The following is a 15,640-nucleotide window of genomic DNA, read 5'->3' as shown; positions in this document are numbered from 1 at the left end:
AAATTTAGAATTAATAAACTGAAGAAAATAATCTAGGTCAATCTCAACTAAAGTAATTAGATAAACTAGTTATGAAGATGGAATCCAGATCTAAAAAACAAAAAAAATATAAGAATAAGCAAAAGATAATAAAAATATTTAATTACTTCAACATATAATATATTTTTGATTAAATAAATAAATCTTGTCTCATTTAAGATTGACAAACATGAAACATGTTTGATGAAGACCATGTTTAATCAAAAGTTAATCCTTTGCCCAAAATATTCCCCTCTTTTATTAATGAGGGGCCACGACACAAGGACGTGTCACATTTATCGCGTGACTGGACTAGATAATGATGTCCTTAAAAAAATTACCTTCACTTTCAACTCTTTTGGTCTCCTCAACCTTTCAATTTTTTTAATTTTATATAGTATTGTAATGTTTAATAAATTTAAAGTTTTCAATATATTAATATTAATATTTGTAATGTTTTAATTTGATACTCAATGTTTGTTTATTGAGGTATTTTTCATTTGATTTTGTGTATGTTTTGGTATATAGACATATTCATAAATGATTTAATTTTTGGTCAAGTTAGAATCTTATGTTATCCATCCAGGATATACTTATTCTTCATTTTCATAACATGTGCATAACATGGAGTTATGGATGCATTACCGACCTGCCCATAACATACAGTTATGGTGCATTACAGACCGTAGATCGTGAAAACAATGACTCTGATTTTTTGAAGGTGTCACAAAACATTTGTGAAACCAGAATAGCTGCCTCTTTAATAGAATAGATTCCTTAAGAAATTACTTTTTTAAGTTTCCTAATTTTTTCTTCAGAAAGAGAAAACTGAAATTCAAATATCCACATCACCCGACATGAGGTTGGAGGGTTGGATGTTGAATCTTACGTGCATATTTTTAACGGTGATTATCTCCAATCTGGCTTAAACATTGGTGTTTTGTTTTGTTTTGTTTTTTTTCGCCAAAAATCAGATTCCACGCAACTTCCCACTCGCCACAGATAACTATTGTTTGTCTGACGCGTAATCTAAGAAAAAAATTCGTGGAGCGAGGCTTGCGTGCCTTTCTTGGGCCAATATGCTACTTTATGCTGATGGACATTATTATAATCTTTTAATTCCGTACTCACATGTCTGCTGTAGGCTTTCATGACATCCTGGACCGGAGGTGGATAGAGCTTTATATATAAATTCTGCATGCATGCCCTCTTATTGAACACATTTCCAAGTCATTATTTCCTAGGTATTATAAGTTTGGTTTCCTGGCTGATTTTTTGGTCACATCACCCAATTCAGTATTTAGTAGCTATTTATTATAAGATGTCTTCTAGCTGTTTTTTTGGGTCTCATTCAGTAAGCACCCAATTCATTTTCCCCCTTTCAATTTGCTGTGCAGAGTAGAGATTTGAGTGAAAATGGCATCCACAAAAGTGGGGTTTATTGGATTGGGATCAATGGGGTTGGGCATGGCCTCCTCACTTGTCCGAGCAGGATTTCATGTTCAGGGTTTTGATGTACGTCACTTCTGTCCGATACATATATTATTGCGTCTTCTTCATTCAGTTTTAAATGGTGAAGGATTTCTGTAGGTTGGCTGTGATCCGGCCAAGGAACCTAATTGGGAATAGTTTCTGTTTTATGATATTTTTTAATTGGTACTAAACTGCTTGTTGCACTATGCATATTTTATTTGGATCTTTTCTATCATGTAATAATTTGGCTCTGGATCTATATGATTTTTCTTGGTAGTCCGTAGACAAGCATATTCCATTTTAGGCATCAAATATTTATATTAACTACAGGTTGCACGATTGTATCCTTCTTGTGCACATGAAATTACTTCTATATAGTGACTGATAAACACCAATCAAGGTTTCTGAAATGAGACAGGAAAGCTGGCATTATATATCTAGCCTGTTTTTGGGGTGTGTGATAAACTGTTCTTTCTGTTTTTTTTGTTTTTCTCCTTTCCCAAATCTCAGCTGTTCTGTCAGTGCATTGACATTTATAAAATAACTTTGTTTAAATTTTCATGTGCATTTCGTGAAAAGCTTATGCTCGTTAGATATCTCAGCGTGCACACATTCTTTCAGTAAGGGATACAGAGAACTGCTCTGCAAAACTTAGTATTTCTACAAGAAAAAAGTGAATAATGGTGGATCTAACCCATCCTTGTTGCTATCCTATTCAATTCAAGTGAATGTACTTACATATACTCTAAATGGTACTAATCCTTATCTAAGAATCCTGGGTCCAGTGCAGAACAGTGTGATTAAAAATTGCTATTAAGCTTGGAATATAAAGTCATCTATTAGTATAATTTATATTACCAAATGGAGTAACGCTAGCATAGATATCTTAAACAGATCTATCTAAAAGAGGAGGATAGATATTAATTTTGAGGTGTCTATATTAGAGTCGTGACATAGATCAGCTAGACGTTTTAAGATTGATATCTCTTGGTGTCTTTTAATTAGATATGTTTAAAATATTAATTTGGCATGATTTAAGTGACTCAGGTGTTAATGGTTAGGATGTTTGGAAGTAATCATTAATTTATGACATAAATATCTGCACATATGTTACACGGGACTTGACCAATTTACACCTTTGACTATATTCTTTACAAACTATCTATCAAAATAACGCAGCCTTTAAACAAGGGGATAATCAGCAGGTATTAAATATAATGATAAATTTGCTTATGGTGACTTCTGGGATTACACTGGTCAAGAAACTGGGTGAAAGCCACACAAAATACACAGTGAAAATCATATCAATTGTACTCACAAGGAACATTGTCTAAGGTTCTATGAGATACTCTGGCTCGGACACTCAAAAGTTACTGACATGGACACTTCTTTAAATTGGGTCCACGGTTTGCTGGAAAGCCTTTGTTGTTACCTATTTCAAGCTTACCTCCTTGTGACCAACTTTGTCTGGTATGTAACTCTTACTGTTTGAACATTGGTGTCAATCTGCATCTTTGATCTTATGCTTTACAAACTGTCTATGTAAAATAATATGGCCATAAACAAGGGGATAAGCGCAGATTTACAAAATATAATGATAAATTTGCTTATGGCTACTTATGGGATTACAATGGTCAAGAAACTGGGTGAAATCCACAAAAAATGCAAAGAGAAAATAATATCAGCTGTGCCCACAAGGAGCATTGCCCAAGGTAGTATGTGATGCTTTGGCTCAGATTCTCAGAGGTAACTGACATGCACACTGATAACCTGAAATGATATCATAAAGAAGGGGACATGCAACAAACACACAAAATATCATGGCAAATTTCCTTAGTGTGCTTTCTCAACTACACTTGTCAAGAAACTTGCTGAAAGTGACAAAAATGCAAAATTAAACTAATATTATTTGTGTCCACAAGGAGCATGGCCCAAGTCAATAGGAGATGCTTTGGTTGGGACTCACAGAGGTGACACCTTCAAGTTAGAGGATACACAATTTGGAATATGATAAATGCACAAAATATTATGATAGATTTGCTTATTCGACTCCTATGATTTCACTGATTCTGTTATTTGGTCAAAGCCTCAAAAATACAGAGTGAAAATATTGTTGATTGTCTTCACAAGGAGCATGCCTCAAGGAAGTATGAGATATGTTGGCTCAGACGCATGGAGGACATGATACCCTCAAATGATTCACATATTATTTATTATTCAATTTAGACATTAAAGGGGTGTTATAACATAGAGATGATACCTTAGTAACTTGTTTCTATGTATATCTTTTTAGTTAAATTTTATGCAGTTTAATGACGATCTTTAATCGTGAAGCTTTATTGTTAGGTACTGTCTAGGGAGATTAAATCATCACACTAACCAATACATGGAGGGATAACAATAATCAATGAAGTGCTTGGCTTTATGTCTGCAGGTATCTAAGTTGGCAATGGATCATTTTTCACAGAGTGGCGGAACTATCAGTTCTAGTGCTACAGAGGCGAGCAAAGGTTGGATTGGTGTTTTGTTGTTTTGCTAGTATGTTTCAGAAAGTGAAGAATGTGTGTATGCCTTGGCAAACACTGTCAATGAATAACAAGAAAAACTTCAATCACTAGATGTGACAATTTGGTTTTCAGAAATATTGTTTATTAGTCTGAATGTGATTTTGACTAGTTATGTCTTGATAAGGAAGAACCAGAATTTTCTTTTTTCTCCTTGCAAGTTTGTGGCATCATAGACCTATTTTGTATTCATCTTTAATTTATGATGCAATCAGGTGCTATAGTGGTTGTCATCATGGTTACGAATTCCAGTCAAGTGGATGAAGTTCTCTTTAGCACAAATGGAGCCATTTCAGGTTTGGAAAAGCTTAGTTGATGAAATCAGAAGCAAATATATTATCTCAAGCAAATTGACATACTACATAAATTGCCAAGTACTTGTGTTACAAGAGCTATTCTATGAATACTACTGCAGCATCTTATTACATCTCTGCCATATTATTTCATTCAGATGTAAAATTTATGTAATGTTTGTCGCAGGCATGCCAAATGGTTCAGTAATTGTGCTTTGTTCAACCGTATCACCTGGCTATGTTCAAAAGCTAGGGAAATCTTTTCCAGGTAAACTAGAAATCGATTGATCCTTTTTATTTGCACAACAATCACAAGGTTGCTAAAGTTCTGAACTGCTTTCTGTTTTAAAGTATGTTTTAAAGTTTAGTTTGTTGTATTATGTTGTAATGTTTAAAATCAATAATTGGGTTCATATACATTCTGTGCGGAAATATATATTTTAATGCTCATACATTCAAATTTCCATCATGGATGACAAGATATGGTTAGGGTTAATGTTAAATTAGGATTATGGTTTACTGTTATATTATCTTGTCACCCACGATGTCAAAATACTATAACAGTTTAATTTGTTGTATTATGTTCTAATATTTAAAATCAATAATTGGGTTCATATACATTGTGTGCGGAAATATATATTTTCATGGTCCTATATTCAAATTTCCATCATGGATGACAATATACTATAATTGTTTACTGTTATAGTCTTTTTTCATATTAATATAGCAGTTTACTATATCAGTTATAGTAAACTGTTATAGTATCTTGTCATCCATGATGCCAAAATACTAGAGTAGTTTAATTTGTTTTATTATGTTCTAATGTTCAACAGAAAATTAAACTGTATAATTTTTATCACATAAATTTCCCATACCCTGTAAAATCTGTGGTTGTTGTATTTGACCAACAAATTTATGCAACAAATTCAAGAGATAATTTTTTTGGTAAGATATTAAAATGAAACCCATGTGTAGAGTGAAAGGATAATATTTTTGATAAGATAATAAATTTTATCCGCATGTAAAGAATCTTACTAAAGATATTTATTCACAATTTTATACATTTTTGTTAAACCAGTGAAGCTTGAACAGAAGAGTACATTTCCCTTTTTGAGACATTTATGTTCATGAACACATATTTTAGTGTTAAAAAACACAAACCGACAAAAAAAACGACCAAGATGAAACCACAGTAAAGGAAACAAGAAAACGTTAAAGAATATGCAACATTATTATATACAGAGCAAGAACCCACAAATAAAGAGGACATTACAGTTTACAATTGAAAAAATTCTGCATTTTTGGCTTTACATTAAACCCTGTGAATTGAATAACGGGTAATGGAATGCCGTCATGAGAAATAATCGTCACTACGGTCGAATACAACAACAAACCACATATTTTACAACATAAAGACGCAGAAATCACAACAACCAACCACAAATTTAACAATAGGGATTGAAATCTACACAAACCATAAAAAAAATTTGAAATGGTCAATGGAAGGCCTTAGTGAGGATTAGTCCTCACCTGGGTCGAAGACCACAACTTGAAATCCACCTTCGTGAGCACCACGGCCGCCTTCAAACCCTTCTGCAACTACCTGCAAGGACGGAAGCCGAGGAAGTAATCATGGAAAGTAATAACAAGATTTAGAAACTAAAACCCTTCAACAATTGTTTAAACGAAAGCACTTGTCGACGGTTACCTTTAAACTTCCAAGCATGGGGAAACAAACGTCGAAGACATGTTCCATTCCCTTCGCCAGACATGTAGGGAGAGTGGTAGCTAGGTTGAAAGCAGAGCCGTAGCCAAGGCGAGCATGTTCTGAGATTTTGGGTGAACATGTTATGGTCTGTAATGTGCCGAATACTTGAGAAGAAGTGGGAGAAAACTGAAGGAATGTTGGCATCGAAAGGCATCAAAACAAGTGCATTCAATGACTTTGTGATTGAAAAAGTCGAGCTATGCGGTGGCAGTGAGGAGAAGCAATGCAGAGTTAATGTGAGTGGGAGAAGGAATGTAGGGTGATGGCGGGTAGTAAATGCAAACAAGTTGGTGAATAAGGTGGCCAGGCGTTCGGATGCCACGCGGCCACCCTATCAGCTATGAGAGATTTTAGGGGCAAGTTGTCAAGGTGAGGCCTCCGATGTTTCGGTCAGCACACAATTTTGGGGGTTTTTTGACAGGTTGGATTAATCGGCTAGGAACACGTGGCAGATGCGTCCAATTTCAGAAAAAAACAACGTTTTTGGTTTGTCCACTCAGATGTCGAGGTGGATGGCAAAAAATAAATTGTTTAGGGTCTGCGTGGCACTCCACATGGACCTATCAAGTTAGGGTGTGCATGTATTGGCACCTCTCCCCTATATTAAGTTTCAAGCATTTCAAGGTCATTTGGTGCAGTTTCAGTGTTGACTAGTTGCAGTTTTGCTAAGTTGTATGGAAGTTGTGAAGGGTGATTCATATAAGTTTTATGTCACTCTAGTTACCCAAACATTGGTGAAATTGATGAAATTTGTGGATATATCAGTTTATTTGGGAAGTAATTACATGTATGCGACTCTCATAATTTGCATTAGATCTTGTTGTGGTTTATTAATTTATTTAAATTGGTAAGATATTTCATTATAGATATTACATTGTAGTATTGCCTTATTTGTTGTCTTTGTAGTTCATAATCATGTTCCCCTTGAAGGTCTTGAAGGATTTCAAGTGTCTTATGAACAATTGTGGAATATGATCAAGAAGAATGTCTAACTCCTTGGTTAACTTGAGGATATTGTAGATGGCCTCTTGTGGGATTTTTCTTTGCTTGACTTCTTCTTGTATGTGCTCCTTGATTGTTGTCCTATAATTCTACAAGGTCTTGAGTGAACTCATTCTCTCTTTCCTGGAAAGACTCAATAGGTTCTTCAACCAATTGTTCCATTATTCTGTCATTTTAACTAGACTTTTTGAAGGGCAACGGTGGCAAATGTTTACTTCCTCTATAATTAGGCAATTAACAACCAATAGGGTAAAGTAAGTAGAGTTTTTCATGTAGATTTAGACTAGATAGTGTTGTTTGTAATTAGGGCTGGCGGATTCCAATTGCCTTGGGCAACATTGGAATCCGCCTCCATCATATAGGGCCAGGCCCAATACATCTCGGCTCTCACCTAAAAGGCTCCCATGCTACACTCAAACACAACATGCCTCCTTGATAGGGCCGACCCTATCCAATTCAATTAAAAGGAATCAATATAATTAATAATGTTTAAATGCAAAGAAGGCCGACATGTTTAAAAAGTAATATGCCTCCTATAAATGTAACATATGCTTCTCATTATCATCATTCAATTCAAGCAGATGAAAATCATATTCGGTGAAAGCGAACTTTATTTTAAGGCATCTGGCAACAACGAACTCCACTAGATAGCAGCAGTAGACAGCGAACTCCATTAGGTAGCAGCAGATCTTCAATAGGAGACAGCGAACTCCATCAGATATCAGCAGATCCCTAATTGAAGGCAGCGAACTTCATAAGAGGCAGCAAACCATATCCAAAATACAACGAACTCCATTAAAGAACTGTGACCTACTTGAAAGGTACTGCTACCCTTGCTGCACATAGAAAATCTGATGAGGAGGACTACAAATTGCAATCTTCTTTAGCAAACTAATTAAGAAGTCTTCTATCTCTTCTACCTTGTGATTGCAACCTCCATACTCCAGATAAGTGTGTAATGTTCAGTTGAATTCAAAATCATAATCAGATCCGAGGATCCTTTGGCTGGGTTTTTCCTCCTAGGAGGTTTTCCCAAGGTAACTGTGTTTTGTCTTTTGCATTTCATTTCCTTTATTATGCTTAATTCTGGAAAACAATAAATTAATTAACCTAATTCTAATTTTCTGAGTTTTATTCAATCTGAAAGTACTAAAGTTAACATGGTATCAAAGCGAATTGGTTAGATCAATCTTCAGATTTAAAATTCAGTACACCTTTATTTCCAGATTGCTTTAGCTTTTGCAGATCAGGTCAATGGGGTTGAAAGTTGAAGATAGGCTTGATGGGAATCTAAATTTTACTGCATGGAAAGTTTGAATCAAGTTGGCTCTTGAGGAAGAAGATCTTCTCCAATTCATTGAAGCGAAAGAGCTAACTGAGCCTTCGGATGCAGCTGAGTTGAAACAATTCAAAAGGGATGCTATCAAGGTTAGGAAGATTCTCATTGATTCAGTCAAAGACCACCTCGTCAATTCTATTGCCTCATTCACCACTGCAAGGGAAATGTTCAGCCACCTACAAGGTACATATGAAGTTAACAATCTTAGTAGGGCAATTACGTTAAGACAACAACTACTTAATATCAAAATGGCTAAAGAAGATTCTGTTATTTCCTACTTCATAAAAATTTCAGATCTAAAGAATCAGCTAAGTTTAATTGGCCATAACATGGAAGACAAACACCTTGTCATGATTGCCCTTAATGGTCTACCTCACTCTTGGGAGTCATTTATCCAAACCATAAGTGGTCGGTCTGAGTTACCTACTCTTGATCGCCTTAAGAATGATTGCATCCAAGAAGAGTCTTGCCTCATCACAAGGAGTCAATCCAAGAGCCCCCATGTAGATGATCATCACATGCTTGCAGCTCAATGCAAGAAAAGGGGAAATTGGAAGCAACCTTATCCTAAAAGAAATAGGGAATCCAGAGCTTTTAGTTCCCAACACCCTTGGAAGAAACCAAGAGATACCTCGCGTGTGCGATGTTTTAGATGTGACAAATTCGGTCACTATGCTAAGGAATGTCAGTTTAACCCTAACCAAAGTGAAGCAAACCTAAATGAAGTCTCAGAACAAAATGATGACTTCTTATTCATCTCCGCTCTATCTAGCAGTGTTCCCTCAGATAGCAATACATGGTTGATTGACAGTGGTGCCTCCAGACACATCACAGGTTACTGTGATCATCTTTCAGGCCTAGTAGAAAAGGATACCAGCCTTCATGTGGTAATTGGTGATGACGCTCGTGATTCGGTAAGAGGTTCTGGCTCTACTTCTCTAAAATTAGATTCTGGTATTTCCTTGCATCTTAGTGATATATTGTTTGTTCCTGGAATTAAAAGAAACCTAATTTCCATTTCTGCTCTAGAAGATAAAGGTTATCAAATTGCATTTTCTGAAGGAAAAGTTCTTGCTTGGTCTAAGAAAGATAGTTTTAAATCTGCTCGTATAATTGGTCATAGATATGATAGTCTTTATAAGCTCTCTACTAACCCTATTCAAGCCCTCATTAATGAGGCCCCAGAATCATGTGAGTTATGGCATAGAAGACTTGGACATCTACATTATCAAGCCCTTCTATCCCTTGAAAGGTTAGTTAAAGGTATGCCTAAACTCAGTCAAATTCATGATAACACTTGTAAAGGTTGTGCTATTGGTAAGAATGTTAAAAGTCCATTTCATAAAAGTGAAAATAGAGCTAAAGACAAACTAGAACTTGTTCACTCTGATTTATGTGGTCCTATGTCTATAGCATCTCCTAGTGGATTCCTTTATTATGTAATCTTCATAGATGATTTCTCTAGGAAAACTTGGATCTACTTCTTGAAATCTAAAGAATCTGATGAAGTCTTAAGTAAATTTAAGGAGTTTAAAACATTAACTGAAAACCTCTCTGGTAAAAGAATCAAATGTTTAAGATCTGACAATGGAGGTGAGTACACCTCCGGTAGCTTTCATGATTTTTGTGTTGAGTCAGGAATTAAGAGGGAGTTTTGTGTTCCATACAATCCTCAACAAAATGGTGTTGCTGAAAGAAAGAATAGGACCATTGTGGAGGCTGCAAAGGCTATGATCCACGATCAAGACTTGCAGACCTTTCTATGGGCTGAGGCTTCTAGAACAACAGTATATATCCAAAACAGATGTCCTCATCGTGCTCTAAAGAACATGACCCCGGAAGAAGCCTTCACGGGATTCAAACCAGACATTAGTCACCTCAGGATCTTTGGAAGTTTCGTCTATGTTCATGTGCCCAAGGAAAAGCGATCAAAGTTGGATCCCTCTGGAAAGAAAGGCATGCTAGTCGGATACAGTGAATCCTCCAAAGCATTCAGGATTTACATCCCAGGTCAAAGGTACGTTGAGGTAAGTAGGGATGTTAAATTTGAAGAAGACATTGCGTTTAAGAAATCGAAAGGTTCTTGTGTTATTGATGAATCTAATGATAATCAAAATATAAACGTTGATACTAACCCTGAGATTCAGAGGGAGCAAGTTGAACCTCCACCTCAAGATGATCATGATGATCCTCCAAAACCCATGAATCCCACTGATATTCCTAGTGACATTGTCGTTACCAAAAAGAGACCACTTTGGGTAAGAAACACCATTCAAGAAGCTGAAAGATTTGCTGCTCCAAGTGGCACCTTCCGTGAAACTAAGAGACCTCAGGTATTTTCCAACTACGTTTTTTTAATGTGTAATCTCATTGAAACTGAACCTTGCAATGTTGAAGAAGCCTTAAGTCATCATGCCTGGAAGCTTGCTATGGATGAAGAATATCAGTCAATCATCAAGAATGATGTATGGGACCTTGTGCCCAGACCCAAAGGTAAGTCTGTTGTTTCCTCTAAATGGTTATTTAAAATTAAACATAATGCTGATGGTAGTATTGAAAAATATAAGGCTAGATTTGTAGCACGTGGTTTTTCCCAAAAGGAAGGCATAGACTATGAAGAAACATTTGCTCCTATTGCTAGATATACTTCCATTAGAACAATAATTGCTATTGCTGCTTCTAAGGGTTGGAAATTACATCAGATGGGTGTTAAGACTGCCTTTCTCAATGGTGTCATTGAGGAAGAAGTCTATATCGAGCAACCTGAGGGATATGAGATTCAGGATAGATTAACCCATGTGTGCAGGTTAAAGAAAGCTCTATATGGTCTTAAACAAGCTCCTCGTGCTTGGTATGAAAGAATTGATAAATATTTGCTAAGTCTAGGCTTTTGTAAAAATGATGCTGACCCTAACATTTACTTTAAAGTAGCCAATGATGAAATGCTAATTCTAGTTCTTTATGTGGATGACTTATTTCTGACTGGTAAAGATGAACTTATTATTAGATGCAAGAAAGAATTAGCTTCAGAAATTGAGATGAAAGATTTAGGTCTAATGCATTATTTTCTAGGTCTAGAAGTATGGCAAAGATCTAACGAAATCTTTCTAAGTCAAGGAAAGTATACTATTGACATTTTGAAAAGATTTAGAATGATGGATTGTAAACCAATGTTTACTCCTATGGAATCTAACTTAAAGAAGTTAAGTGTTTCTGCATCTAGCTTTGAATTTGCAGATCTATCCGAGTACCGACAGTTGATTGGATCACTGATGTATCTAGTTAACACTAGACCAGACATATGTTTTGCTGTGAATGCTCTCAGTCAGTTCATGAGTTTGCCCAAGCATGTTCACCTTGTTGCAGCCAAGCATATTCTAAGATACTTGCGGGGCATAGTTGGCTTTGGGCTGAAGTATCCACATAACACTCCAATAACCTTGGAAGGTTATTCTGATGCAGACTGGGCTAGAAGCTTCAAAGACAGGAAAAGCACCTCCGGTATTTGTTTCAGCTTGGGTTCTGCAGTGATCTCTTGGGCTTGCAGAAAACAATCCTTAGTGGCATTGAGTACTACTGAAGCTGAGTATATTGCAGCAAGTGTAGCATCCAGAGAAGCAGTGTGGCTTCGTAAGCTTCTTGCTGGGCTGTTTGGTCAGCCATGGGACCCTACAGTTATTCACTGTGATAACCAGAGCTGTATTAAAATGTCTATCAATTCAGTGTTTCATGACATGTCAAAACATGTGGAAACCCATTATCATTTTATTCGGGATATGGTGCAAAGGGGTGCCATTCAGCTGAAATACGTCAACATTGATGAGCAGGTTGCAGATATCCTTACCAAGCTTCTATCCAAAGTGAAGTTTGTGTACTTCAGGGATAGACTTGGTATTGTAGAAAATGAAACTCCGATTGAGAGGGAGTCTCAAGTTCAGTGATACTTTGTATTGTATAAAACCACCCTCTGCGGGCAATGTAAGGTGGTAGTGTAAACTTCTTAGGGAGAAGTATAATTCTTAACCATCCTCTGCGGGCAATGTAAGACGGTGTTGTAAATGTTAACCACCCTCTGCGGGCAATGTAAGGTGGTAATGTAAACTTCTTAGTGTAAACTTCTTAGGGAGAAGTATAATTCTTAACCATCCTCTGCGGGCAATGTAAGACGGTGTTGTAAATGTTAACCACCCTCTGCGGGCAATGTAAGGTGGTATTGTAAACTTCTCAGGGAGAAGTGTATTTATTAACCATCCTCTGTGGGCAATGTAAGATGGTATTGTAAAAAGAAATGTAATTGTTAAACCATCCTCTGCGGGCAATGTAAGATGGTATTGTAACCTTGACCATCCTCTGCGGGCAATGTAAGATGGTAGAAAAGGATCCTCTCCACCCTCTGTGAGCAATGCAAGGTGGATCCAGTCTATGCTTGTGTGCAAGCTGGAAGATTATGATTATGATTCTATTCCCTAATTAAGAGGGAGTGTTGTTTGTAATTAGGGCTGGCGGATTCCAATTGCCTTGGGCAACATTGGAATCCGCCTCCATCATATAGGGCCAGACCCAATACATCTCGGCTCTCACCTAAAAGGCTCCCACGCTACACTCAAACACAACACGCGTCCTTGATAGGGCCGACCCTATCCAATTCAATTAAAAGGAATCAATATAATTAATAATGTTTAAATGCAAAGAAGGCCGACATGTTTAAAAAGTAATATGCCTCCTATAAATGTAACATATGCTTCTCGTTATCATCATTCAATTCAAGCAGATGAAAATCATATTCGATGAAAGCGAACTTTATATTAAGGCATTTGGCAACAGCGAACTCCACTAGATAGCAGCAGTAGACAGCGAACTCCATTAGGTAGCAGCAGATCTTCAATAGGAGACAGCGAACTCCATCAGATATCAGCAGATCCCTAAATGAAGGCAGCAAACTTCATAAGAGGCAGCAGACCATATCCAAAATATAGGGAACTCCATTAAAGAACTGTGACCTACTTGAAAGGTACTGCTACCCTTGCTGCACACAGAAAATCCGATGAGGAGGACTACAAATTGCAATCTTCTTTAGCAAACTAATTAAGAAGTCTTCTATCTCTTCTACCTTGTGACTGCAACCTCCATACTCCAGGTAAGTGTGTAATGTTCAGTTGAATTCAAAATCATATTCAGATTTGAGGATCCTTTGGCTGGGTTTTTCCTCCTAGGAGGTTTTCCCAAGGTAACTGTGTTTTGTCTTTTGCATTTCATTTCCTTTATTATGCTCAAGTCTGGAAAACAATAAATTAATTAACCTAATTCTAATTTTCTGAGTTTTATGCAATCTGAAAGTGCTAAAGTTAACAGATAGGAACCGATATATGCAATAAGGGAGTATAACAATTATATTTTATTTATCAATGTTTTTCATACATGGGATCAAGAAAATTCTTGCACGATGTGATCCCTTGTCTCAACTACAAAAAAATATTTAAAATTGTCAATGCTTGCTAAAGGCTTTCCAACTATTGCAACTATTCATAACTACTCACCCCAATTGATGAGTCTTAACTAATCTTGTCCATTGTATGACTTAACAAAAGTAAACTAAAATAACTATCTACAATAACATGTTGGGAAGTGTAAGCATCAAGTCAATATGCTTTGGCTCTATTTTCCACAACGTCGTGCCCCCTTGTAGCCATTTGTTTGAAAGGAGGCCCAAGTTGGAATGCATATACATTAAATCCTCTATTATTTTTAGTGCAGTCAGTTGCACTTTACTAAATGGATGAAGAGTATGTGGCCCAATTTCTCTTACATGTAGATGAACCTTTGATCAAAGACAGTTTAAAGTTCAAAGATTACAAAATAAAAATTTATAAAACTTGTGATAAACCTTTGATCACAAGAGGTTGTAGTGTTGGAACTGTTGGCCATGGAAGGACTACAAATTGTGAACATTCTTCTTCAACTTGTCATGAAGAGCTTTGTTGTGCGTTGCACACGCTCCCTGTTGCTGACAGGGTCCCCCTTTCCTGTTTTGAGTTTTTTTGATCGTCGTCCCGAGGATCCAAGCGGAGTTTCTCGTGTCTCTTCGAGCGAGTTCGTGACCAGTCCGTAAGCTGATTGACGTTGGAGTAACGAACCAATGAGTCCTCCTGCCTGATCTGGCTTTCGGGCGTGAATGCCGAAAGCTTTGTTCCAAAATTTTAAAAGATTGCCTTGGATAGGCGTAAGATGGTAAGAACCAACGGACCTCGCCAACCCAGAGCTATAAGGCCAATTGCATAAAGTTTGCTACCCGACCCTTGCGAGGAACGGGCAAAAGATGATTTTCGCCTCCTAAAGGATCAAATTGCTCGGCCCAGCGCCTGGGTATTTTGATGCCTCCCAAGTCCAAATTTGTGGAGTCTGGCGAAGTTGCTGGGAGGTCCGACATTCTGTGTAAGTTTCCAGATTTTCTCCAAGGAGCAGATTCCCCCCCCCCCGAGATCACCAATATAGGAGAACGATTTTCGGACCTCAGGTCCGAAATTTTTAAAATGAAGGCGGAATGTTCTGAAAAGGATGCATAGGGTCCGAAAGCCCGAAAAGGCGCTTAGGTCCGAGGTTGCGGTGTCTTTTAAACGCGTTAAGCTCCGAACTTTAAAAAAGCGAAGATCAAAGATATATCGTGAGGCATCTTTCGGACCCCAGAGCGAAGTTTTTTAAAAAAAAAAAGCGAAGTTAAAAACATAAGGGAATCCTTTTCGGACTTTAGGTCCGAACTTTCGCGAAGGCAAAGTTTAAAAACATAAGGGAGTCACTTTTCGGACCCCAGGTCCGAACTTTCGCGAAATTCAAGTTTAAAAACATAAAAGAGATCATCTCCTTTTCGGACTTTAGGTCCGAACTTTCGCGAAGTTCAAGTTTAAAAACATGAAAGAGATCATCCCCTTTTCGGACTTTAGGTCCGAACTTTCGCGAAGGCAAAGTTTAAAAACATAAGGGAGTCACTTTTCGGACCCCAGGTCCGAACTTTTGCGAAGTTCAAGTTTAAAAACATAAAAGAGATCATCTCCTTTTCGGACTTTAGGTCCGAACTTTCGCGAAGTTCAAGTTTAAAAACATAAAAGAGATCATCTCCTTTTCGGACTTTAGGTCTGAACTTTCGCGAAGTTCAAGTTTAAAAACATGAAAGAGATCATCCCCTTTT

At 37.0% G+C, this 15,640-nt stretch overlaps 1 protein-coding gene across 2 annotated transcripts in view; it reads left to right on the top strand.

The window, feature by feature from the left end:
* Positions 1-835: 835 nt before the first annotated feature.
* The window catches only part of LOC131054616 (uncharacterized), a 246,999-nt gene continuing 232,194 nt past the window's right edge, over positions 836-15,640 (top strand). Inside the window, exons 1-6 of one of the 2 annotated variants that reach the window (XM_057989172.2) lie at positions 836-923; positions 1,163-1,262; positions 1,416-1,533; positions 3,926-4,001; positions 4,271-4,351; positions 4,536-4,616. In XM_057989172.2, coding sequence (XP_057845155.2) covers positions 1,435-1,533; positions 3,926-4,001; positions 4,271-4,351; positions 4,536-4,616 — 337 coding nt within the window. In that variant the 5' untranslated portion in view covers positions 836-923; positions 1,163-1,262; positions 1,416-1,434. Of the gene's footprint in view, positions 924-999; positions 1,263-1,415; positions 1,534-3,925; positions 4,002-4,270; positions 4,352-4,535; positions 4,617-15,640 lie in introns of those variants that run through there. The other variant, XM_057989164.2, reaches the window with a different exon arrangement.

Source organism: Cryptomeria japonica, chromosome 2 (assembly GCF_030272615.1).
Source record: "Cryptomeria japonica chromosome 2, Sugi_1.0, whole genome shotgun sequence".
NCBI classification, from domain to species: domain Eukaryota; kingdom Viridiplantae; phylum Streptophyta; class Pinopsida; order Cupressales; family Cupressaceae; genus Cryptomeria; species Cryptomeria japonica.
The sequence above is the reverse complement of the archived record's forward strand: the minus strand, read 5'-3'. Positions and strand labels throughout refer to the sequence as shown.